At 46.7% G+C, this 26,994-nt stretch overlaps 2 protein-coding genes across 2 annotated transcripts in view; one reads left to right on the plus strand and one right to left on the minus strand.

Annotated features, from left to right (window-relative positions):
* Positions 1 to 243: 243 nt before the first annotated feature.
* LOC144510911 (uncharacterized) overlaps positions 244 to 26,994 on the plus strand; it is a 53,585-nt gene continuing 26,834 nt past the window's right edge. Inside the window, exons 1-2 of the mRNA XM_078240968.1 lie at positions 244 to 441; positions 3,648 to 4,818. Of these exons, the coding sequence (XP_078097094.1) occupies positions 3,929 to 4,818 (890 nt within the window). The 5' untranslated portion in view covers positions 244 to 441; positions 3,648 to 3,928. The remainder of the gene's footprint in view (positions 442 to 3,647; positions 4,819 to 26,994) is intronic.
* Positions 19,399 to 24,212, minus strand: LOC144510467 (uncharacterized). The gene is made up of 2 exons (XM_078239914.1): positions 24,072 to 24,212; positions 19,399 to 23,603 (listed from the first exon to the last, which is right to left on the minus strand). Exon 2 carries the CDS (start codon positions 23,303 to 23,305, stop codon positions 22,043 to 22,045), a length of 1,263 nt encoding a protein of 420 aa, XP_078096040.1. The 5' UTR covers positions 23,306 to 23,603; positions 24,072 to 24,212; the 3' UTR covers positions 19,399 to 22,042.

Below are 26,994 nucleotides of genomic sequence, written 5' to 3' on the forward strand. Positions count from 1 at the left end.
CCCCTGCACTTTTTCGAGCCAAGGTTTCCAGGCAACCAGCTGACGGCTGCGGCCAGAGCAGAGCAAGAAACCGCTCGGTGATCTCCCCCTCCCCGGGACTGCGCATGTCCAAGGGAGGAGGAAGCTGCGGCATGTGGGGGGCAGAGCGCACTTCCGGTCCTTCATACTGAGGTGTTGACCAATGGGAAGAGTTGGAGGACCGGAAGGACTCTACACCTCCAGCCAATCAGAGCTCCACATTGTTTGAATGCGGAAGTTGGACAATGAGCGTGTTTACCTGCTCCTTACTGCGCAGCAAAGCTGCTGCTTCTCTCTCTGAATGAAGAGCTTCAGACAGACTCAAAGTTCCCCCTGTCAATCCTGACTTAATCTGAGTTTGTTTATTTGGTTTGACCTAAAAAGAGGCCAACATCTGTGAGCCCTTAAAAGAGGCCAACATCTGTGAGTAAAACACTTTCTTTTCTCATTCTGGGGGAAATTGGGGACTTGCAGCAACTGAAGGGAAAGGAAGTGAATCCAGGGAGGGTGCAGACTCTGGAAAGGTTGGCCCAGGTCTCTCTCTCTCTTAAAGACATTGACATCCTTTGCTCCCTCAGCTTGACACATTCATTTGTCTGGCTAAAAGGATGGTCTCTTTCCTGATGTTCACAATTAAACGGCTGGTTTCCCCACGAGATGGCTGACATTTAAGGGACAGTAAATTAATATAGGGATAGAGATATGTCTTTGTTGTTATGTGGTAGAGATTAGATATTTATGGTTCTGTAATAAAGTACATAGAATCATAGAAACCCTACAGTACAGAAAGAGGCCATTCGGCCCATCGAGTCTGCACTGACCACAAACTTGTAATAAAATGCTGTAGTTATGTTATATATTTCCAGTCATAGAGCCGTTACAACACAGACGGAGTCCATTCAGGAACTCAATTCCATGCTGACTCTCTGGAGAATAATCCAGCCCCAGAATAATCCAGTTCCCCAGAAAGTTTATTTACTTCAAGTGCCCATCCAGTTTAATTTTAAAATAGAATCCATAGACTTGTAATATGGTACTGTGGCTACGTTATATATTTCCAGACATCTCTTCCAAAGAACAAAGAACAATACAGCACAGGAACAGGCCCTTCGGCCCTCCAAGCCTGCGCCGCTCATGTGCCCACTAGACCATTCTTTTGTATCTCTCTCTTCCCAGTCTGTTCATGTGGCTATCTAGATAAGTCTTAAACGATCCCAGCGTGTCCGCCTCAATCACCTTGCTTGGCAGTGCATTCCAGGCCCCCACCACCCTCTGTGTAAAATACGTCCCCCTGACATCTGTGTTGAACATTGCCCCCCCCCTCACCTTGAACCCGTGACCCCTTGTGTCCGTCACCTCCGACCTGGGAAAACGCTTCCCACTGTTCATCCTATCTATGCCCTTTCATAATTTTATACACCTCTATTAGGTCGCCCCTCATCCTCCGTCTTTCCAGGGAGAACAAACCCAGTTTATCCAATCTCTCCTCATAGCTAAGACCCTCCATACCAGGCAACATCCTGGTAAACCTTCTCTGTACTCTCTCCAAAGCCTCCACGTCCTTCTGGTAGTGTGGCGACCAGAACTGGACGCAGTATTCCAAATGTGGCCTAACCATCGTTCTATACAGCTGCAACATCATATGCCAACTTTTATATTCTATGCCCCATCCAATAAAGGCAAGCATGCCACATGCCTTCTTCACCACCCTCTCCACCTGTGCTGCCACCTTTAAGGATCTGTGGACTTGTACACCCAGGTCCCTGTGTGTGTCTATACTCCTGATGGTTCTGCCATATATTGTATAGCTCCCCCTTACATTAGATTGACTGAAATGCATCACTTCACATTTATCTGGATTAAATTCCATCTGCCATTTCTCCGCCCAATGTTCCAGCCTATCTATATCCTGTTGTATTCTCTGACAATGTTCATCACTATCCGCAACTCCAGCAATCTTCGTGTCGTCCGCAAACTTACTGATCACACCAGTTACATCTTCCTCCAAATCATTTACATACATCACAAACAACAGAGGTCCCAGTACAGAGCCCTGCGGAACACCACTGGTCACAGACCTCCAACCAGAAAAAGACCCCTCCACTGCTACCCTCTGTTTTCTGTGGCTAAGCCAGTTCTCCACCCATCTAGCTAGCTCACCTTTTAACCTTTTGCACCAGCCTGCCATGAGGGACCTTGTCAAACGTTTTACTAAAATCCATATAGACGACATCCACGGCCCTTCCCTCGTCAATCGTTTTTGTCACCTCCTCAAAAAACTCAACCAAATTTGTGAGGCATGACCTCCTTCGTACAAAACCATGCTGTCTATCGCTAATGAGATTTTTCAGTTCTAAATGCGCATATATCCTATCTCTAAGAATCTTCTCCAACAACTTCCCTACCTCGAACGTCAAGCTCATCGGCCTATAATTACCCGGGTTATCCTTGCTACCCTTCTTAAATAATGGGACCACATTTGCTATCCTCCAATCCTCTGGGACCTCACCTGTGTCCAGTGAAGAGACACAGATTTCTGTTAGAGGCCCAGCAATTGCATCTCTCGCCTCCCTGAGGAGTCTAGGATAGATGCCATCCGGCCCTGGGGATTTGTCTGTCTTAATGTTTCCTAAAAAACCTAACACTTCCTCCCTTGTAATTGAGATTTTTTCTAACGGGTCAACACATCTCTCTGAGACAATACCAGTCAACATGCCCCTCTCCTTTGTGAATACTGATGCAAAGTATTCGTTTAGGATCTCACCTACTTCCTTTGGTTCTAAGCATAATTCCCCTCCTTTGTCCCTGAGAGGTCCGATTCTTTCCCTAACAACCCTCTTGTTCCTAACGTATGTATAAAATGCCTTCGGATTCTCCTTAATCCTGTCTGCCAAGGACATTTCATAACCCCTTTTTGCCCTTCTAAGTTCCTGTTTGAGTTCTTTTCTACTTTCTCTGTATTTCTCCAGTGCTCCATCTGTTTTTAGCTGCCTGGACCTCATGTATGCCTCTTTTTTCTTTTTGATTCCTTCAGGGTTGTTAGTCTTTTTGATTTCTCTTCCACAGGGACCAGTGGAGGCTAATATATTCCAGAATGAGTTAGACTGATTCTTGAATGACAAGGATGTCAGTGGTTATGGGGAACAGACAGGAAGATGGAGAGAAAGCTAAGATCAGGAGGGATTTCTTCATTCAAGGATGTGATGAAGTGTTGGAATTCTCAACTCCTGAGGACTGTGGAGCCTCAGTCATCAAGTATTTTCAGGATGGAGATTGATTGGTTTCTAGATATTGAAGATATCCAGGGATATGGGTTTAGTGTGGGGAGAATGATGCTGAGGTAGATGAGCAAATGATCAAATTGAATGGGCCAAATAGCCAACTGCTGCTCCCATTTGTTCTGCTCTCTGTGTCCAGGACAGGAAGCAGCCTGAATCAGCACCATCAGGAGAATTGGGAGGGTGAATATTAGATACAGCAGAGTGAGAATGGAGGGAGGGTGTGTGGGATGGAAATTTACATCTTTTGGGGAATGAGAGAGGAAAGAATGTTCCACAGAAACTAGAATTGTCTGTTCTGAATTTCTATCCTATGCTGACAGTAATGACCTCTGTAAACTCGTTTTACAGGATATTGAAAGAGGAATCACAGGCCAAATACTCAAACATCACATCTAGAACTGACAGTCAGTCCAAAAGAATTCAAATGTCAGTGTGACTGGAAAAGCACCAATGCCCAGATACGTTCGAGTGAGAGTGTTCCAGTGCACTGACAAAAGAGTTTTAACTAGTTACACAGCCTGAATAAATATCACACCTTTCACAGCGGGGAGAGTCTGTACTCGTGTTCTGTGTGTGGACGAGGCTTCAACTGATTGTCCACCCAAGAGAGAGAAAAGGACACCTGCACCATGGAGAAACCATGGAAATGTGCGGACTGTGGGAAGAGATACAGAGCCCCATCTCAACTGGAAGCTCATCGGCGCAGCCACTCTGGGGAAAGGCCGTTCATCTGCTCTCAGTGTGGGCAGGGATTCACTCAGTTCTCAACCCTGCAAACACACCAGCGAGTTCACACTGGGGAGAGACCATTCACCTGCTCTCAGTGTGGGGAGGGATTCACTCGGTTATCCAACCTGCAGCGACACCAGCGAGTTCACACTGGGGAGAGGCCATTCACTTGCTCTCAGTGTGGAAAGGGATTCACTAGGTCATCCCACCTGCAGACACACCAGCGAGTTCACACTGGAGAGAGGCCGTTCACTTGCTCTCAGTGTGGAAAGGGATTCACTCTGCCATCCCACCTGCAGACACACCAGCGAGTTCACACAGGGGAGAAACCGTTCACCTGCTCTCAGTGTGAAAAGGGATTCACTCACTTATCCAGCCTGCGGACACACAAGCGAATTCACACTGGAGAGAGGCCGTTCATCTGCTCTCAGTGTGGAGAGGGATTCAGTCAGTCATCACACCTGCGGACACACCAGCGAGTTCACACTGGGGAGAGGCCATTCACCTGCTCTCAGTGTGGGAAGGGATTCACTCAGTCATCCAACTTGCGGACACACCAGCGAGTTCACACTGGGGAGAGGCCGTTCACCTGCACTCAGTGTGGGAAGGGATTCACTGACATATCCAGCCTGCGGACACACCAGCGAGTTCACACTGGGGAGAGGCCGTTTATCTGCCCTGTGTGCACGGAGGGATTCACTCAATCATCCCACCTGCGGACACACCAGCGAGTTCACACTGGGGAGAGGCCGTTCACCTGCTCTGTGTGTGGGAAGGGATTCAGTCAGTCATCCAGCCTGCTGAGACACCAACAAGTCCATGAGTAATTCCAGAGGTTGGATCCTGCTGTTATTGTTTCTGCTCTCAATTACATCCAGGACTACATTTTGTTCATTCTCACAGTTGGTCAATGGGGAGGGTCGGAGGGTTTCTTTCTGCTGGACTGGCCGGTCTCACGACTTTGCCTCCAGTGGGCTGATGCTCTTTGAGTCTTGTTGCGAATACCTGGTTTCAAATTTCACAAGGACAGGGTGTTAGGAAGTTCAGAGATATTTAGTCAGCATTTCTGTTTGAAACCCCCCAAATGCCCATCCAATTTCCTTTGTAATTGTTTATTGTCTCCACTTCCTCCACCCTCGTAGGCAGCGAGTTCCAGGTCATTACCATTCACTGCATTAAAATATTCTTCCTCACATCCCCCCCCCCCCCCCCCCCCCCCCCCCCCCCGCATCTCTGACCCAAAACCTTAAATCTGGGCCCCCCTCGTCCTTGTCCCATCAGCTAATGGGACAACTTTTCTTTGTCCACCTTATCTAAACCTGTCAGAATCTTGTCCACCTCTATCAAATCTCCCCTCAACCTCCTTTGCTCCAAAGGGAACAATCCCAGCCTGACATCGATAATAAAGAACAATCCAACAGAAATCAAGTGGGAATATTTAATTTATGTTTTAAGGATATTGTGAATATATTGTCCGAGACAATAAAGGAATTGGAATAACTCACCTTGGGTGTGGTTGAATGGAATATTTCAATCTGGTATCCACCTACAGTCCAGTGAAAGTCTGGAATGTGTAGCTGGAATTCCCTTTCTAACAGCATTGTGGGTGTACTTACACCTCAGGTATTGTAGCAGCTCAAGAAGGCAGTGTTGGGGTTGACCATGGCCGAGGCAGCTACACACAGCCACATATTCTGTTATAATTGAAGGACTGCAGATTGAATGTGAGGCATTATGGGACTGGGCTATCTTGACCATATTCCTGTGACTGCTCAGTTTCTGCAATCACGGACCATTAAAGCTGCTCAGCAGGGCCCCGACAGAGGACCTGGTGAGAATATTTACTCAGAATGAGTTAGAATTAAACTTATTCCAGGATCAGCTAAGATACCCAAATCTGTAAAAAGGGGGATCTGACCAAAGAACAAAGAACAGTACAGCACAGGAAACAGGCCCTTCGTCCCTCCAAGCCTGTGCCGCTCCTTGGTTCAACTAGACCAATCGTTTGTATCCCTCCATTCCCAGGCTGCTCATGTGACTATCCAGGTAAGTCTTAAACGATGTCAGCGTGCCTGCCTCCACCACCCTACTTGGCAGCGCATTCCAGGCCCCCACCACCCAATCAACAAACAGTGGTAGGTAGTTGGTGAAGTTAAGAAGCGTTCTCAGACATTTTAAAAATTATTTTATCATAAACTTGTGATAAGAACTGTGAGGGACTTTGACCCGATAGTTGGTGAAGTGACGGTATATTCCAAGTAGCACTGGACTGAAAAGCGGACCTCTGCGAGTAGTCTAATGGTTATAATCCTACTGAGAGGCAACTTAATAGAGGTTCATAAGATGATGAGGGGGATAGATAGAGTGGACGTTCAGAGACTATTTCCTCGGGTGGATGCAGCTATTACTAGGGGGCAGAATTATAAGGTTCATGGTGGGAGATATAGGAGGGATGACCAAGGTAGGTTCTTTACTCAGAGAGTGGTTGGGGTGTGGAATGGACTGCCTGCTGTGATAGTGGAGTCGGACACTTTTTGGGAACTTTCAAGCGATTATTGGATAGGCACATGGAGCACACCAGAATGATAGGGAGTGGGATAGCTTGATCTTGGTTTCGGACAAAGCTTGGCACAACATAGAGGGCCGAAGGGCCTGTACTGTGCTGCACTGTTCTATGTTCAAGCATAGCAAGTGAAAAATCAGAGCTCGAGTGGGGACCAGACAGGACTCTTACTGATCATTTGGAAACTAAGAACAAGAAACCTCTCGATTAAATGATTAGAGAATAGAGCCAACGTTTTGAGTCTTGATGACACTTCATCAGAGCTCCGATGAAGGGTCAACCAGACTCTCAACTTTGGCTCTATTTTCCCTCCACAGATACTTTTAGACCTGCTGAGATTTTCCAGCATTTTATGTTTTTGTTTCAGATTCCAGCATCTGTAATATTTTACTTTTATGATAAAGTGATTAAGTTTGATTGGAGTCCCCACGATCCTCCCGTAAAACAGAGGGAGTGATGCAAAATGAGAAAAAGAATAAGGATGATCAAGTCTTGATTCTGATTCTCTGAGCCCATGTAGAATTAACTAAACGAGCGAACCAGTTTATAAAGAACAGAAGTTACCCATCCCTAACAAAAACTGATCAAAATAAAAAATAGGTTGAGGAATATAACAAAAAAATTAGTAGATGAAGTTTAACATCAAGTTTGTTTTGTTTTTAGAGAAGTTTTAAAAAATTATGTTGTTAGAGGGTTTCAGAATACCTTGGGACTAAAAACTAATAAAGGCTATTAAAACTGGGTGGACTAACTTAGAATAAGGACCACTTCGTGCCATATATATATTATACATAGGTACTGTCTGCATAGAGACACATATAACCACTGGTAGAGAATTTAAACATGTATTTCAGATTTAAACATGTACTTGTGAATATTTTGTATTAAAATGGATACCTTGGCCAGACTTCCCCAAAGCATGATGGGATAACAGCTGAGTGAGACATGCCACATTCTTTCAGAACAATGAAGTCACAGTGCACAGTTTTTATCAGTATGAGTTATAGACAGTGCACGCTTCCCAGATATTAGAATGAATAGAATTATTCATTTTTTTCTGAAAAGGGATGGCTCAGCAGACAGTGGAAAAGGAACTTTTGAATCCTATTGCTAAGGGTTGCGAAGAGACAATGAGAAAGCAACCTTTGAACCCTATGGACCTGCGTAAGTGAAAGTTGCAAAGTAACAGTGAGCAGGAATTTTCAGATTCTACAGACCAATGAATTCCCATTCTGCCAGAAGGTAGGATGTTATTGGCCAAGGTAAATAATGTGTACTAACATGATTGCAGCATCCAGTTAGGATGACAGAAATTAACTTTTGAAATAGTATAACTATACGGCCAATGTATTGGAACTTTAGAAAGGAGTTGGACTGCCCAGCTGTCTTTCTCCCGATGCGTGTTGGTCAATAAAGAATGTATTTAACCAGTATGCTGTCTTCCGCGAATCTTTGTATCAGCTGGCTTCAGCTCAATACTTAGCCTCCGAGAAAAAACCCCTTTATATGTAAAGTGATGCAATTGTGTGCCAAGTTTTTTCTGCTCACTCCTCACCCATTTAGGTTGTGTAAAAAAGTTAACCCTTTCAGCAGACTGTTGATTTGTTTTTAAATCGCCCGGAAACTCGTGTCTATTTTAGTTTATAATTGAGGATTTATGGGAACCAGTTAAATGTGGAAACTTTAAGCATAGCCTGGAGGAATTTGGAATAACTGTGAGAATTTTATCCTGCTGTCACCGCAACTCCAGATAAAGAACATAGGTTATGTTATAATGAAGGAGAATGAAGATTCTTGTATTGTATTTTAATCAAGGAGTTGTGAGCTTGTACTGCTCTGTCGCTTTAAGGAGCTATAGGTGCGAGAGAGAAGGCTGAGGATTCATTATTTGAAATTTGCAAGCTGTGAGAACCTGTGTGTTTCATTAGTTTTATGTGGATGTTTGTAGATGTGTTTTATCATTGTTTTGGGCTACATTTGTTCAGGTTTATCTTTCTGGGGATTTAACCTTATCTTGAGTCTTTAATTAAAGGCATTTCTGGAAGTTTAAAAACAGAACCACAAGGACGTTTAAGGAATTCATTTTGGTTATTGTTGTTGTAAAGCACATGCCAAGTTTCTCTGTTTGTGTATGGATGATATTTGTGGGTTGAATGCTTCAAGCTTTGAGGTTTTCTGTCTGATTTAAATCAAACAGATTTTAAAAAAGGAAGTGTAATTAATGAAGCTTTTTAAAAAAGTTATGAACCTGGAGCCATATTTACTGGTCACAGACATGATTCCAGGATATTTTACTAAACATGTGGGAATTTTAATCCGGACACAATTCACACATGTGAGAATGAGAGTTTTAATTTGTAATGGTTATTTAAAATTTGGGACATGTGAAATGATTCTGACCAATGCTGTGTTGGATTGATCTTGGGTTAAAGTTCCTGTCAGGTCCAAAGATTTATTCCTGACACAATTAACACAATGAAAAGGAAAATTCTGGAATTGGATACTGAAGAAAAGAAATGGAGAGATTATTAAATAGAAATGATTCCCAGACCATGTGGTTGTTAGATTAAAACAAAGGAAGGGTGCTGACACTTTTAATCCACTCCCCTTCAAATTAAGGGAGTCTATGTACAAAGAAAGCCCAAGGATGGTAGATATCGGGGTCTGGAAAACATCATGATGGGGGCACCTATCTGTCCATGAGATGCTCACAAAGCCCCATGATGCCCAGACACTAATTTCATTGGACCTATATATAATGTATGTAATCTATAACCATTCTGATTGGATTGTGTCCAGCCGGGATGGGCTGAGTAACTGTATAAGAATTGATGATGTTCTTTGTTGGGTGGAGTTGTACATGGTCAGCACCTGTGGCTTCTCCCCGCTGGCGTAACTCAATAAACTGTTTGTTGATTGAATCAGGCTTGAATGTTGAATGATTCTTCTGAGTTCATTCCCCCAACACACTGGGTACATTATCACTCCATCCTTGGGAGTGGCCTGTTAGGCCATGATCCAGACCACATGTGGACTTTGGGGGACCTTTCATGAATCATGGGTTTGGTTGTTGTAGATGTGCATTCAAAATGGTTGGAAGCACAGATCATGAGTAATATTCCAGCTCCTGTGACAATAGAGAAGCTCTGTCAAATTTTCACAAGCCCTGGGTTACCAGATTCACTTGTTTCAGATAACGACACTCTGTTTACAAGTGAGGTGTTTCAGGAATTCATGTAAAAGAATGGTACATGCCATGTGCGTACTGCGTCGTTTCATCTGGCTACAAATGGTCCAGCAGAAAGAGCTGTTCAAACTCTGAAGGAGGGATTGAAGAGAATGGCAGGTGATACTTTAAGAACAAAGCTCTCAAGATTTTTGTTCCAGTATCACATCACGCCACAATCCACAACTGGATTGTCTCCTGTGGAATTTTTAGATAGAAGGCTGAAGTCTCATCTGGATCGGTTTCATCCAGATCTCAGAGCAAAAGTGAGCAGGAGATAAGAGAAGCAGAAGGAGGGACACGACTACCACGCCAAAGAGAGGTAGTTCAAATTGGATGATCAGGTTTACATCACAAACTTTGGTAGTAACCAAAGATGGTTACCGGGAATAATTTTAAACCAAAGTGGTCCAGTATCTGGGGTTGTGAAACTGAAAAACAGAAGAGTTGTTCGCAGACACCAAGACCATATTCACTTGCAGTGTGACCCCGAGTCAGGAAAAGTTTCAGAGTCAGCAACTGTTACGGAGAACATAGCAGAGGGTCATGCTGCTGTGGACATTCACCAGGAAGTGGTTACTGTGTTTCCAGCTTTTCCAGTTGACTTTGCTGTGGGACTGGAAGAGGAATGTTCATGTACAGATTCTCAAACTACCTCTTCACCAACCATTCCAGATCCACCATTACAAGATTTACCAGTGGTATTGTACAGGTCCTGACAGACTTCTGTATCGTTAAAGACATTACTTTTGTTGTATTTCTGTCCTGATGGGGGATTGCAATTGAAGGGGAGGAGAAGTGTTACAGTGTTCTTCTAAGCCTTTCTCCCTTCTGAGCACGTGGGGGCTCTGGGTGGGGTTTCAGTCTGCAAGTCCAGGCTGGTTCTAGTGTTCCTGTTTTCATTACCACTGTTTTTTAAGTTTTGTTAATTATTTATATAAATAACTTCCTGCTTCTAACAAAACATTTGACTACCTTATTTGTGTATTGAAGTTCCCACAGTTGAAAGCAGCCATATTATTTAAATAGACAGCCTTAATTGTGAGACAATTAAAGAATAAATGATTCATTAATACATATGTTAGTAAGGCTGGAAATTTAAATTTGAACACAATTTTATAATGTTTATAATTAAAAACACATTAAGAATGGTTAAAATGCTATGGGAGTTATAAGATATTCCCTTCTCAGACCAACAGAATAAACAAAGATAACAGGACTTGTTAATCTTGAATGGAGGGAATGAATTGGCTCCTGTTCAAAATGTCTCAACATTGAATGACTGATGTTCACCAATTATTGATCGACACTCAGGCTACCCCAAGCTAAGAAATATTGTTTGAGAGAGAAAATTGTCTTAAAATTAAAATGTGTGCAAACCAAAACAATTTCATTGTTGACAAGTTATAGACCAATTGGCTACTTTCCAACAATTTGCTAAGGTGGGATTTCAACATTTTGAAAGTATAAAAAAGAGGTCTCAAGAAGCCAATTTGGTGGAGAGAGAGATCCTCACAGAGAGGTGTTGAGAGCTGTTGGTTTTACAAGCTATCCATGTTTTCAGAGCCATCACTTCATGTCCTGGTCTGAGAGGGATGGAGAGAAGTCTGTTCAATTGTTAAAGTTAAGCTTTCTCCTCTTGCTGCTAATCGACCTTTGCTTTTTAACTTTCTTACTTGTTACATTCTTAATGGTTAATAAACTTTCTGAATTCACCATTTAAAGTATTCTTTCTTGCCCTCTGGTTAAGTCACTGGAACCTGGTGTGATTTACGATTAGGGAGGTTATTGCAAACAAGTGAACCCCATAAATCTTAGTTCAAATAAATCAAAGTTCTTACAAATGGAATGTTATCCTTCATTACGAGAGAAATTGAACATTGAAGTAAAGATGTTATGTTTCAGTTATACAGGGCGTTGCTGAGGCTGCATCTTGAATACTGGGTGCAGCTTTATCTCCTATTTAAGAAATGATACAAATGCATTGGAAACGATTCAGAAGAGGTTTAATAGATTGCCCCCCAATTCTTGACCCTCGGTATGAATTTTGTCCAATTTTTCTTGTCTTCAGCTCTGACAAAGGATCATCATGACTCAAAATGTTGTCTCTATTCTCTCTCTAAAAACATAGAAAATAGGAGCAGGAGGAGCCCATTTGGCCCTTCGGGTCTGCTCCACCATTCATCATGATCATGGCTGATCATCCAATTCAATAGCCTAATCCTGCTTTCTTCCTGTTGCCTTTGATCCCATTTGCTCCAAATGCTATATCCAGCTGCCTCTTTAATACATTGTGTTTTGGCATCAACTACTTCCTGTGGTAATGAATTCCACAGGCTCACGACTCTTTGGGTGAAGAAATGTCTCCTCACCTCTGTCCTAAATGGTCTACCCTGAATCCTCAGACTGTGACCCCTGGTTCTGGACACGCCCACCATCGGGAGCATCCTCCCCACATCTACCCTTGTTAGAATTTTATAAGTCTCTAAGATCCCCCCTCATTCATCTGAACTCCAGCGAAAACAATCCTAACCTCGTCAATCTCTCCTCAGACATCAATTCCAGCATCCCCGGAATCAGCCTGGTAAACCTTCGCTGCACTCCCTCAAGAGCAAAAACATCCTTCCTCAGAAAAGGAGACCAAAACTGCGCACAATATTCTTGGTTTGGTCTTCCCAAGGCCGTGTATAATTGCAACAACACATCCTTGCTCCTATATAAAAGGGCAGCACGGTAGCACAGTGGTTAGCACTGCTGCTTCACAGCTCCAGGGTCCCGGGTTCGATTCCCGGCTCGGGTCACTGTCTGTGTGGAGTTTGCACATTCTCCTTGTGTCTGCGTGGGTTTCCTCCGGGTGCTCCGGTTTCCTCCCACAGTCCAAAGATGTGCGGGTTAGGTTGATTGGCCAGGTTAAAAATTGCCCCTTAGAGTCCTAAGATGTGTAAGTGAGAGGGATTAGTGGGTAAATATGTGGGGGTAGGGCCTGGGTGGGATTGTGGTCGGTGCAGACTCGATGGGCCGAATGGCCTCCTTCTGCACTGTAGGGTTTCTATGATTTCTATGATACTCAATCTCTCGCAATGAAGGCCAACATACGATTTGTCTTCTTTACCGCCTGCTGCACCTCCATGCTTACCTTCAATGACTGGTGCACAAGGACACCCAGGTCCCGCTGCACACTCTTCTTCCAGTTTACAGCCATTCAGGTAGTAATTTGCCGCCTTCTTTTGCTTCCGAACTGAATAACCTCACATTTATCCAAATTATACTGCATCTGCCATTGATTTGCCCACTCACCCAACCTGTCCAGATCATGCTAAAGGATTTCTGCATCCTCGTCACAGTTCACCCTCCCACCCAACATCTGCAAACTTTGAGACGTTACATTTTGTTCCCTCATCCAAATCATTAATATAAATTGTGAATAGCTGGGGTCCTAGCACCCCCAGTCCCTGTGGCACCACATTAGTTACTGTCTGCCAATTTGAGAAGCACCCATTAATTCCTATTCTATCATCGAAACCCTACAGTGCAGAAAGAGGCCATTTGACCCATCGAGTCTGCACTGACCACAATCCCACCCGGGCCCTAACCCCATATCCGCCCATATTTACCCGCTAATACCTCTAACCTACACATCCCGGAACACTAAGGGGCAATTTAGCGTGGCCAATTAACCTAACCCGCACATCTTTGGACTGTGGGAGGAAACCGGAGCACCTGGAGGAAACCCACGCAGACATGGGGAGAATCTGCAAACTCCACACAGACAGTGACCCAGGCCGGGAATCGAACCCACGTCCTTGGAGCTGTGAAGCAGCAGTGCTAACCACTGTGCTTCCGTGCCGCCCTATGTTTCCTCTCTGCCAACCAGTTTTCTATCCATCTCAATATACTTCTCCCAATCCCATGTGCTTTAATCTTGCTCTTATGCAGAACTTTGTCAAACACTTTCTGAAAGTCCAAATATACCACATCAACTCCACTAGTTACATCTTCAAAGAATTCCAAAATATTTGTCAAGCATTATTTCCCCTTCATAAATCCATGCTGACTCTGTCTGATCCTGCCACTGCTTTCTAAGTGCTCCGCTATAAAGTCCTTGACAATGGATTCAAGAAATTTCCCCACTACCGATGTTGGGCTTTCTGGTCTATAATTCCCTGTTTTCTCTCCCTCCCTTTTTGAATATTGGAGTGATATTAGCGACCCTCCAATCTGCAGTCAATAGGATCCTGGAAGATGACCACCAATGCATCCACTATTTCTAGAGCCACTTCCTCAAACACTCTGGGATGTAGATCATCAGCCTGCGGATTTATCTGCCTTCAATCCCATCAATTTACCCAGCAAAATTTCTCTCCTAATATTGATCTTCCTCAGTTCTTCCCTCTCACTAAATCTTGCATTTTTCAACATTTCTGGTATCTGATTTGTATCCTCTTTGGTGAAGATAGAACCAAAGTATGTATTCAGTTGCTCAGCCATTTCTTTGTCCCTTATTATAGATTCCCCTATTTCTGTCTGCAGGGGACCTACATTTGTCTTCATCAACCCCTTTCTCTTCATATATCTATAGAAACTCTTTGTGTCAGTCTTTATGTTCCCTGCAAGCTTACTTTCGTTCTGTATTTTCCCCTTCTTAATCAATCCCTTGGTCCTTCTTTTCTGAATTCTAACCTGCTCCCAATCCTCAGACCTATTATTAAGATTCAGCACCTGAATCAGCTACTTTACTCTCCATATTGATAAAAACTTTTATCATGTTATGGTCATGTATTCCCAAGGGGTTTCGTACAGCTAGATTGGCAATGGTTCCCTTCTCATTACCCAGTCTAAGATGGACTGCTCTCTAGTTGGTTCCTCCACATATTGGTCAAGAAAACCATCCCGTTTACACTCCAGGAATTCCTCCTCTACGGCATTGTGGCTAATTTGATTTGCCCAATCTATGTGCAGATTAAAATCACCCATAATCACCGATATTCCCTTATCACATGCATCTCTAATTTTGTTTTCTGCCATCCCCAACATCACCACTGCAGTTTGGGGTCTATATATGACACCCACTAATGCTTTTTGCCCCTTGGTATTTCTCAACTCCACCCATACAGACTCCACATTGTCAGAGCTAATATCCTTTCTCATATTGTGTTAATTTCCTCTTCATCAGCAATGCCACTCCACCACCTTTTCCTCTATGCCTGTCCTTCCTAAATATTGAATACCCTGGGACATTCAGTTCCCATCCCTGGTCACCCTGCAGCCATGTCTCTGTAATCCCAATTATATCGTACCTGTTTACATCTATCTGCGTGATTAGTTCATCCACTTTATTGCAAATGCTCCATTCATTAAGGCACAGAGCCTTTAAGCTTGTCTTTTTAACATTGTTTGCCTTGCTCCCAATATTTTTCTCTATAGCCCTGTTTCAATTTTGTCCTTGGTTTCTCTGCCTATCACTTTCCTTATTCCCTTTTCTACCTTTTGTTTTTGTCCTAGTCCCTCCTCCTCTGACTCCTTACATTGGTTCCCATCCCCCGGCATATTAGTTTAAACCCTCCCCAACCACCCTAGCAAACAGTCCCCCCAGGACATCAGTCCCAGTCTTACCCAGGTGTAACCCATCCAATTTGTACAGGTCCCACCTCCCCTAGAACTGGTCCCAGCCCCAAGAATCTGAAACCCTCCCCCTGACACCATCTCTTCAGTCATGCATTCATCCGATCTCTCCTGTCACTTCTGCTCTGACTAGCTCGTGGCACCGGTAGTAATCCTGAGATCACTATCTTTAGGGTCCGATTTCTTAATTTTCTTCCCAGCTCTCTCTATTCTGCTTTTTGGGCCTCTTTTTTTTTTAAGCTATGTCATTTACTGATGTGTACCACGACCACTGGCTGTTCACCCTCCTCCTCCAGAATGTCCTGTACCCGCTCCGAGACATCCTTGACCCTCGCACCAGGGAGGCAACATACCATCCTGGAGTCTAGTTTGTGGCCACAGAAACACCTGTCTATTCCCCTTACAACTTAGAGCCCTGTAACTATTGCGCTGTCACACTTTTTACCCCTCCCCACTGCAGCAGAACCAACTATAGTGCAACGAGTTTGACTGCTGCTGCTTTCCCCCTGAGATGTCATTCCTCTCAAATGTATCCACAACGGTATATCTGTTTTGCAGGGGAATGGCCACAGGAGATTCCTGCACTACCTGCCTATCTCTCTTGCTCTGTCTGGTGGTCATCCATTCCCTTCCCGCCTCTGGAGTCTGAGCCTGTGATGTGACTTCCTCTCTATGTGTTATCCACAATACTCACTGCCTTGCAGATGCCCCAGTGTCTCCAGCCACCGCTCCAGATCTGAAACTCGAGCTTCCAGGAACTGTAGCTGGAGACGCTTCCTGCACACATGCTGACCCGGGGGACTGGAACTGTCCTCACCCTGCCACATCGTGCAAGAGGAGGCAAACCACGGCTTGGAGCGCTCCTATCATGTCTTACCTCTTTAAATTAAACTTTGAAACATGTTTGTTTCAGATGTTGTCAGACTTGCTGAGATTGTCCAACATTTTCTGTTTTTATTTCAGATTCCAGCAACAGCAGAATTTTGCCTTCAGCCCAATTTTTATTGGATAAGGGAATCAAAAGTATTGGGCGTAGAAGAGGAATGTGGGACTCAACACAAACAAATCTGCCCTGATCTAAATAAATGGTGGAGCAGACAAGGGGCCGAATAGCCTATTTCTGCTCCTATGTTGTATGTTGGTCTTAAATTACTTAGAATTATGAAACAAGGCTGGAAGATTCTTGTGTTAGGGGTAAATGTCCAGGAGAACCAGCACAGTGAAAGAAAATTCTGGGGTTAAAGGTTGTCAGACTGGAAAAGGAAAACAATGGAAATAAACCCTTGGAGTAAAGAATCACTTTACTCCAAGACTCATTCTTTGAGAACTGAGTGTCACCATGGCAAGGCAGAGTAAAATATAATCATTGAGTGGGATACCTGACTGTGTAAAGTCAGAGTTCAGTTTTACATTTTAAGGGCTATGTTCCCTATAAAAAAGTGTTTCTTCATTGTTGTTTCTCGCTTGTTGGATTAAATGTCATAAAACTTAAGTTTTGTAATGTAGTTCTGTAATTTATTCACTGGGTTTAGTGTTTTTTAATTTAAAGTTTATTTATTAGTTTACATTACCATTGCAATGCAGTTACTGTGAAAATCCAATTGATTGTTACCGAGATCCTGACAGCTTATGTTCTGACAAGTTTTGACTTCCCATTTGAGCCTGGGGCACCTTTCTGTCTCTCTGTTGCTCGTGTCAATGACAGCCAGACGACGGATCTGAGGGCTGCATTTAGCTGAGAATAACGGGGCCTGCGCCCCAGTTGGGAAACTGCCATGGGCGTCGCACTAATAGAGAGACAGGAAGGTGCTGGAGGACTGACTGGGAAATGGGCCTCCAACCAATTGTTATATCGGTCACTCAGAGCTAAAGAGAAACCCGTCTCTTCAAATACATGATAAGGAGATGCCAGTGTTGGACAGAGGTGGGCACAGTATGAAGTCTCACAACACCAGGTTAAAGTCCAACAGGTTTATTTGGAATCACAAGCTTTCGGAGCGCTGCTCCTTCATCAGGTGAATGGAGGGTGTTCACAAACACGGCATATATAGACATCGACTCGATTGCCAGGTAATGGTTGGAATGCGAGTTTTTACAGGCAATCAAGTCTTTGCAGGTACAGACAATGCGAGTGGAGAGAGGGATAATGACAAGTTAAAGAGGTGTGAATTGTCTCAACCAGGACAGTTAGTAGGATTTTGCAAGCCCAGGCCAAATGGTGGGGGTTACATGTAGTATGGCATGAACCCAAGATCCTGGTTGATAGCCAAGTTTTGCGTGCATGAGGACAGCCTCAACCTGGATCTTGCGTTCATGTCACACTGCATGTAACCCCCACTATTTGGCCTGGGCTTGCAAAATCCTACTAACTGTCCTGGCTTGAGACAATTCACACCTCTTTAACTTGTCATTATCCCTCTCTCCACTCTCACTGTACCTGTAAAGACTCGCATTAACAAAGAACAATACAGCACAGGAAACAGGCCCTTCGGCCCTCCAAGCCTGTGCCGCTCCTTGGTCCAACTAGACCAATCGTTTGTATCCCTCCATTCCCAGGCTGCTCATGTGACTATCCAGGTAAGTCTTAAACGATGTCAGCGTGCCTGCCTCCACCACCCTACTTGGCAGCGCATTCCAGGCCCCCACCACCCTCTGTGTAAAAAACATCCCTCTGATATCTGAGTTACACTTCGCCCCTCTCACCTTGAGCCCGTGACCCCTCGTGAACGTCACCTCCGACCTGGGAAAAAGCTTCCCACTGTTCACCCTATCTATCCCCTTCATAATCTTGTACACCTCTATTAGATCTCCCCTCATTCTCCGTCTTTCCAGGGAGAACAACCCCAGTTTACCCAATCTCTCCTCATAGCTAAGACCCTCCAGACCAGGCAACATCCTGGTAAACCTTCTCTGCACTCTCTCTAATGCCTCCCTGTCCTTCTGGTAGTGCGGCGACCAGAACTGGACGCAGTACTCCAAATGTGGCCTAACCAGCGTTCTATACAGCTGCATCATCAGACTCCAGCTTTTATACTCTATACCCCGTCCTATAAAGGCAAGCATACCATATGCCTTCTTCACCATCTTCTCCACCTGTGTTGCCACCTTCAAGGATTTGTGGACTTGCACACCTAGGTCCCTCTGTGTTTCTATACTCCTGATGACTCTGCCATTTATTGTATAACTCCTCCCTACATTATTTCTTCCAAAATGCATCACTTCGCATTTATCCGGATTAAACTCCATCTGCCACCTCTCCGCCCAATTTTCCAGCCTATCTATATCCTGCTGTATTGCCCGACAATGCTCTTCGCTATCCGCAATCCAGCCATCTTCGTGTCATCCGCAAACTTGCTGATTACACCAGTTACACCTTCTTCCAAATCATTTATATATATCACAAATAGCAGAGGCCCCAGTACAGAGCCCTGCAGAACAGCATTCCAACCATTATCTTGTAATTGAGTCTCTGTCTATATATGCCGTGTTTGTGAATCCACCTCTCCACTCACCTGGTAAAGGAGCTCTGAAAGCTCATGATACCAAATAAACCTATTGTACTTTAAATACATAGACAGGGAAGAGGCTGCAATGAAATCTGTCCCTTTTAACCTGCACAACAGCAGGAGGCTGAGATTGACAGGCTGTAGGAGGAGTCCATTCACCCCATTGTGTCCCTGCTATCTCTTTGGAAGGACTCTCTGATTCATCCAACTGCTCTGCCTTTTCCCACACCCCTGCAAATTCTTCCCTTTCAAGTCTTTACCCTTTGGAAAGATTCTATTGAATCTGCAGATCAGAACAACTTGCTGTGTCAAAAAATAAAATCTCATCTCCCCCTCTGGCTCCTTCGCCAATTACCTCAGAGGGACTCACTTTCTGTTAAAGAGCCTGCCAACCCCTCTCACCCACTTTCCCTAATCCCATCAGGAAAAGTCCAGAAAAATCAAATATTTTTACTGATAAAAGTTTATTAATGAAACAGAACATGGTTAAAAACAAACAGAAAATGACTTGAGGATCAAAGACAACCAGGGTAAAAGGATGTTCACAATGTTCTGGACCCAAATGCTTCCTCTTTAATTCATCTGTAGCCTGTTCCCTGCCCTCTTTGTGGAACACCTCCGCTCAGTCCACAAGCACCACCCTGACCTTCCGCTTGTTTGCCATTAGAATTCACCACCTTGCTTTCATGCTCACATTTCTATCCTCGGCCTGCTGGAATGTTCCAGAGAAGCCTAACACAAGCTGGACAAACAGTCCCTCATTTTCCCATGAGGCACTTTACAACCTTCTGGACTCAACACTGAGTTCAACAACTTCACAGCCTGAACTCTCTCCTCCATTTTGATTTGTTTTTTTGCCGAGTGCCAGTCTGCATCTTGTTTCATGTTTTTTTGCTTCCAGACAGAGCTGTCCTTTATTCTGCCATTAACACTAACTCTGGATCAATGCTTTGTTTCTTTACTACAACCATTACCTCTCCCTTTGCCTTTTGTTCCAGGACATTTTTGTCATTTAATCTCACCCGCCCTCTAACCAATCCCTGACTTTCCCTTTTGTTCTACCCGACCCTCCCCCCTCTCTCACCAGCATCAAACCCATCACATTTCTCCCCCTCTAGTTCTGAAATAGATTTATCATAGAATCCCTACAGTGCAGACGGAGGCCATTCAGCCCATCAAGTCTGCACTGACAACAATCCCAACCAGCCCCTATCCCCGTAGCCCCACATATTTGCCCTGACACTGAGGGGCAATTTACCATGACCAATCAACCTAACCTGCACATCTTTGTAATGTGTGAAGAAATTGGAGTACCCAGAGGAAACCCACGCAGACACGGGAAGAACGTGCAAACTCCACACAGACAGTCACCTGAGGTCGGAATTGAACCCGGGTTCCTGGTGCTGTGAGGTAGCAGTGCTAACCACTGTGCCACCATGCCGCCGAGTTACATTGGACGGGAAACATTAAGGGTAGAGGGTTTTAGTTCAGTCGGGCAGCATGGTCGGTGCAGGCTTGGAGGGCTGAAGGGCCTGTTCCTGTGCTGTAATTTTCTTTGTTCTTTCTTTGTTCTATTTCTCTCTCCTCAGACGCTGCCAGACCTGCTGCATTTTTCCAGTTCTTTTTGTATTTATTTTAGATCTGCCTGTAGTGGGGGAAATAATACTATTTACTATGCAGGTGTCAAGGATTTGTCCAGCAGTAACAAGAATTTAAAAAGCTCCGAGGTAGAAATCTGCCTAACAACAGTAACAACCAGCATTTCCAGGGCCAGACAAGTCTCTAAAAGTGATCAGGGCATTCAAAAGACATGAGAGCACCTAATGATGATCAGGTGTGAATTGCTCTGGGATCAGAAACAGATTACCTAGATGACTGCTATAGAAAGATTCAGTGCCCCAAGCAGAAACTGTTTACCTAAATCACTGGGTCATTCAGGATTATATAAATGTGAAGGTCCATAAAAGGAAAGAATGTGAGCTATGAAGACAGCCAACCACATTTTTAAAAACACAAGGAAAGACAGCATAACCATTATCACCACCCCACTCCCCTCAGAAGCAGGCAGACTAGCCCTTAACTCATAGCCTGGAGGCTAAGACCCATTTCACAGCCAAGGGGTCCTGCAACATCTTTTATTTCGCAGAGGTGCTTAAGTGTTGCATCTAAGCCTTAGAGCCAAGGCATTGCAGGAAACCTTCATAAAGACAGTTTAAATATCTTTGCTGGACCAAGAAAATACATTTCCCAGATTTGATCATCAGCCCTGCATTATGTGGTAACTATAAGCTGGACTTGAGATACAGATTTATTTAATTTGGGTGTTGTTTGGGAAAGGGAATTCTTAGCCAGTTAGGGATCATTGAGATCATAGAATCATAGAAACCCTACAGTGCAGAAAGAGGCCATTTGGCCCATCGAGTCTGCACCGACCACAATCCCACCCAGGCCCTACCCCCATATCCCTACATATTTACCCGCTAATCCCTCTAACCTACACATCTCAGGACACTATGGGGCAATTTTTAGCATGGCCAATCAACCTAACCCGCAAATCTTTGGACTGTGGGAGGAAACCAGAGCACCCAGAGGAAACCCACGCAGACACGAGGTGAATGTGCAAACTGCACACACAGATATATTTTGAATCAAGGGGTAATTTCTACATAAACTGTGTGATTAGGTATTCATGTTATTAAGTGTCTTACAATATTGTACTCCTCTTTGTTGTGTATTTTTCTTTTCTTTCAGTTAATAAATATCCTTGAATAATTGTTTGTAGGATGATTGGACTGGTTCCTCACTGGAGTTGTGTGTGATACCATGAACTGGTGTTTCAAGACGCGACACCCTTGCAGGGAACATCAGCATTGTTTGTGACACAAGATAAAATAAATGTCCTTCATCAGCTTTTGTGGATCATTTCAGTGGAAATGTGCTCTCCCAGGCTGAAAGAGCATCAGCCCACTGGAAGCTCAGTCGTGAGTCCAGCAGAAAGAAACTCCAACCCTCGCACTTCACTAACTGTCAGAATGAACATGGTTCAGTCCTGGATGTGATTAACAGCAGCAATAACAGCAGAATCCAACCCCTGTAATCAATTGTGAATTTGCTGGTGGTCCCGCAGGTAAGATAACCGAGTAAATCCCTTCCCACATATGGAGCAGATGAATGGTCTGTCCCCAGTGTGAACATGTTGATGTTTTTGCAGGCTAGATGAATAAGTGAACCCCTTCCCACACACAGAGCAGGTGAATGGTCTCTCCCCGGTGTGAATTCGCTCATGTTCCCGTAGGTTGGATGACTTTCTAAATCTCTTTGTGCAGTGAGAGCAGCTGAACGGTTTCTCCTCAGTGTGAACTCGCTGGTGCACCATCAGATCCGCAGCACTTTTGAAGCTGCTCCCACAGTCAGAGCATTTAAAGGGTCTCTCATTGCTGTGTGTGCCTTTGTGTCTCAGCAGGCTGGATAACTGACTGAATCCCTTCCCACACACAGAACAGGGGAATGGTCTCTCCCCAGTGTGAACGCGCTGGTGTACCCGCAGTGTTGATGACATTTTAAATCTCTTTGTGCAATGAGAGCAGCTGAACGGTCTCTCCTCAGTGTGAATGCGTTGGTGGACCATCAGTACCTGAGAGCTTTTGAATCCACTCCCACAGTCAGAGCATTTAAAGGGTCTTTCATTACTGTGAGTGAGATTGTGGCTCAGCAGTCTGGATAACTGAGTGAATTCCTTCCCACACACAGAGCAAGTGAACGGCCTCTCCCCAGTGTGAACTCGCTGGTGTGTCTCCAGTGTTGATGACTTTTTAAACTTCTTTGTGCAGTGAGAGCAGCTGAATGGTCTCTCCGCTGTGTGAATGCGCTGGTGGGCCATCAGTTCCCGAGAGCTTTTGAAGCCACGCCCACAGTCAGAGCACTTAAAGGGTCTCTCCTGGGTGTGAGTGAGGTTATGTTGCCGCAGGCCGGATGACTGAGAGAATCCCTTCCCACACACAGAGCATGTGAATGGCCTTTCCTTGGTGTGAACCCGTTGATGTGTCTGCAGTTGGAATGAAGTACTGAATCCCTTTCCACAGTCAGCACAGGTGAACGGTCTCTCTCCGGTGTGAGCTCTCTGGTGTGTCCGCAGATTGGGTAACTGAGTGAATCCCTTCCCGCACACAGAGCAGGTGAATGGCCTCTCCCCTGTGTGAACTCGCTGGTGTGTTTGTAGGCTGGATAAGCGAGTGAATCCCGTCCCACACACACAGCAGGTGAACGGTCTCTCCCCAGTGTGACTACGTTGGTGAATTTCCAGCGCAGATGGGGATCTGAATCCCTTCCCACAGTCTCCACATTTCCATGGATTCTCCATGGTGTGGGTGTCCTTGTGACTCTCCAGGTTCGGCAATCAGTTGAAGCCTGATCCACGCACAGAACACGGGCGCTGTATCTCCTCGCTGTGAATGGTGTGATGTTCTTTTCAGGCTGTGTAACTGGTTAAAGTTCTTTCCACAGTCACTCAGGTATGTGTGTCTCACAGTGCTTTTCCAGTCACTCTGACGGTTAAAGCCTTCTGAATCCTTCTAGATTTGGTGATCCTGTTAAATCAGTGACGCTTGACGTGAAGTTTGGCACGCTTTTCTTTCTGTAAATCCTCACCTTCCGATATCCTGTAAAAGGAGTTTACAATAGTCACCACTATCAATGCAGGACCGAAATTCAGAACAGACAATTCTAGTTTCTATGGAACATTCTTTCCTCTCTCATTCCCCAAAAGCTGTAAATCTCCATCCCACACACTCTCCCTCCATTCTCACTCTGCTGTATCTAATATTCACCCTCCCAATTCTCCTGAAGGTGCTGATTTAGTCTGATTTACAGATCCATGCTCACTGCTTCCTGTCCTGGACACAGAGAACTGAAGATTTCCAAGCTGACAGTCACATTAAAGTTTTACATTTGGACATAAACGAGCAGACTGATGATATGTGTAATACACTGTATTAGCTGTTAGAGATGCATGAAGAATGTGAGGAGGATTTTTATTTAGGCAGCGAGTGGTGACCTGGAAGTTAAAAATTCAACTCGAGAATGAAGAAAGAAATGGATAGGGGGAGAAAAGAAAGTGTTTTACTCACAGATGTCGGCGACAGGAGTAAGTTTGAGTCTGTGTGAAGCTCAATCTTCATTCAGAGGGAGAGGAGCAGCAGCTTTGTTGTGCCGCGATGAGCTGCTGAACAAATTCATTGTCCACTTCCGCATTTAGACAATGGGGGAGCTCTGATTGGCTGGTGGTGCAGAGTCCTTCCGGTCCTTCAGCATTCCCATTGGTTAATCTCCCGGAGACAAAAAATGGTCAGTACGCCGGCTTTGTCCCCACCCTACACCCGCACATGCGCTTTATCCCCAAATCCGCACATGCGCTTTATCCCCAAATCCGCACATGCGCTTTATCCCCAGATCCACACATGCGCATTCCCGTCTAACCCGCACATGCGCATTCCCGCCTAACCCGCACATGCGCATTCTCCAAATTCCGAAATGTGCACTTCCGACTCATCGCCTCTCACTGCATCCGACAGATAGGAAGCGTTGGAGGACCGGAAGGAGTCTGGTCCTCCAGCCAATCAGAGCGCGGGTTTTTGTGTGAATGAAGATTGAGCTTCAGACAGACTGAAACTTGCTCCTGTGTCGGACATTTGTTGTTTCTGTGGTGAAGTGGTTACCACGTTCACCTGACACGCTTAAAGGTCCCTGGGTCAGAACCGGGCAGAAACGTTCACTTGTTTGTACCACCTTTTTCAATCATATGTGACTAACACACTGTGTTATAGAGCTTTCTGCTGTTGTTCTCAGCTTCCTGCAGGAGGGAGGGAAGGGGGAGGAAGGTGAGCTGTTGCCTGCCTGCCCGCCGTCTGGCCTGCCCACCAGCCCGCCGTCTGGCCTGCCCGCTGGCCCGCCGTCTGGCCTGCCCGCTGGCCCGCCGTCTGGCCTGCCCGCTGGCCCGCCGTCTGGCCTGCCCGCTGGCCCGCCGTCTGGCCTGCCCGCTGGCCCGCCGTCTGGCCTGCCCGCCAGCCCACCGTCTGGCCTGCCCGCCATCTGGCCTGCCCGTCGGCCTGCCATCTGGCCTGCTGGCCGGCCCGCCGTCTGGCCTGCCCGCCGGCCCGCTGTCTGGCCTGCCCGCCGGCCCGCCGTCTGGCCTGCTGTCCATCCGTCTGTCCACTGGAGAGTGCTCTCTCCCGAGAGGGAGGACACAGAGTGACTGAAAGGGACGGGGGGAGAAGTCAATTCCGAATTTATTTTTCCATCTGCAGTGGGGGGGGTGAAGACACCGTGGACTTGGACTGCGCCTGGAAGGGCTGGAAGAGCGAAGTCCCCCACCCACTGCTGCTGCCCCCAACACTGGCACCCCCTCTCCTCTTTCCTCCTGACTGGGGCACCGGCCCTCCCCCGTGCCCTGTCCCTCGTCTCCCTCCTGCTCCTCCGACCTCCTCTCTCCCTGTCTAGCTCCGGGGCGAGAGCACCTGGACCCCCACCCACCTACCCCACCCTCCCTTACTTTCCCTCTCTGACCCTGCCCTGAGGGGCCCATTTACCTATCCCTCCCTGCAACCCAAACCCCCTCCCCCCCCCCCCATCACTACCCACACATATACGCACTGCCGTGCATCTGGGCAGTCTCGGGGTGGGCCGTGGTCGTATGGCGACCTCGCCAGCACCGCGGATGGCAGGGCCTTCTCGGCCCACCTATGCGGGTGTGGTGGCGACCAGAGCCCCCGCCGCTCCCAAGGCCCTGAACACTAGGCAGCTCGGGGTTAAGTGCTGCGCCCACCCCGACATGTCCATCGAGGCCTGCGTGAAGGCAATGGCTGGGGTTGTCGGCCCCTCAGCCATTGTCGCGGCCTCCAAGATGTACGGCCGGGCCGTATTCTTTTTGAAGGCCGAGCGGGCGGTCCACCTCGCCCTGGAGAGGGGGCTCACGGTGGGCAGGACGTTCCTGGCGGTGGACCCTCTGGAGGTCAACGCCCATAAGATCGTATTATCGAACGTCCCGCCCTTCCTACCCGGTGAGCTCCTCCTCCCCCACCTCCATCCACTGGGGGAGGTCAGGTCTGGGCTGGTGCCGATCCCGCTTGGCCTTCGGGACCCCTCCCTCCGTCATGTCTACTCCTTCCGGCGCCAGGTATTTGTCCGCCTGGCCCGGGAGGAGGTCCTGGAGGGAGGTTTTAATATCCCTTTTGAGGGACTCACATCCTGGGTCTTCTGGTCCGCGGACGGTGTGCGGTGCCATGCCTGTAAGGAGGCGGGGCACATTAGAAAGAACTGCCCCATCTCCAAGGCCGCCGACTAACAACCCAAGGCAGCCGCAGCTGGCACCGCAGCCCCCTCTCCCCCAAACAGAGTACCATCTGCCCCCCCGCCAAGGGAGGCCACGCTGGCAGCAACCGCCACCTCAGCTGCCGGCGGGGGGAGAGCGGAGCCTCCGCGCGGCCAGACGTCCCCCGTTACACCGGGACCAAAAAAAAGAAAGGTGGGTACCGGAACTCCGGCCCCCACTACCCCAGTTGCCCCGGCGGCCGGCTCGGGGACCGCTACTGTTTCCACATGCGCCCCCCCCCCCCCTGCTGCCTCCACCACCATCTGCCGGGCCCGTGGGTTCTCCGGGGCCTAGTGCTGGGCCCGGCGCCACAGACGCACGGGATCCCGGGTCCGGGCATGGGGGGGTGGGCGACCCCGAGCCAGCACAGCCGGCGCGGCTGGCAGAACCAAACCCGAAACCTCAGGGGGACGTGACGGGGAGGCGGGGGGGGGGGGGGGGGGGGGGTGGCAAGGCGAAAAGGGGCGGAGCGTGAGGGTCCTCTCCTGCCCGAGGGCAGGTCAACAAAAAGAGGCGGGGCCCCTCGGGAACCCCGGCATTTGAGATCTGCGTGCCCCTCCCCCCTTGCGAGTCACCTCCTGCCGCGCCCCCACCCGTCTTTGCGCCTTGTCCCCAGAGGGGGGGCAAGGCGCCATGTAAACGTGCTGCCTCAGTCCTCCGGCGAGGACTCCCCGGGGCCGGGT

This window comes from Mustelus asterias, chromosome 23 (genome assembly GCF_964213995.1).
Source record: "Mustelus asterias chromosome 23, sMusAst1.hap1.1, whole genome shotgun sequence".
Taxonomy (NCBI): domain Eukaryota; kingdom Metazoa; phylum Chordata; class Chondrichthyes; order Carcharhiniformes; family Triakidae; genus Mustelus; species Mustelus asterias.

Coding starts and splice junctions, on each gene's coding strand:
- LOC144510467 (XM_078239914.1), bottom strand. CDS start 23,305: ATGGAGAATCCATGGAAATGTGGAGACTGTGGGAAGGGATTCAGATCC.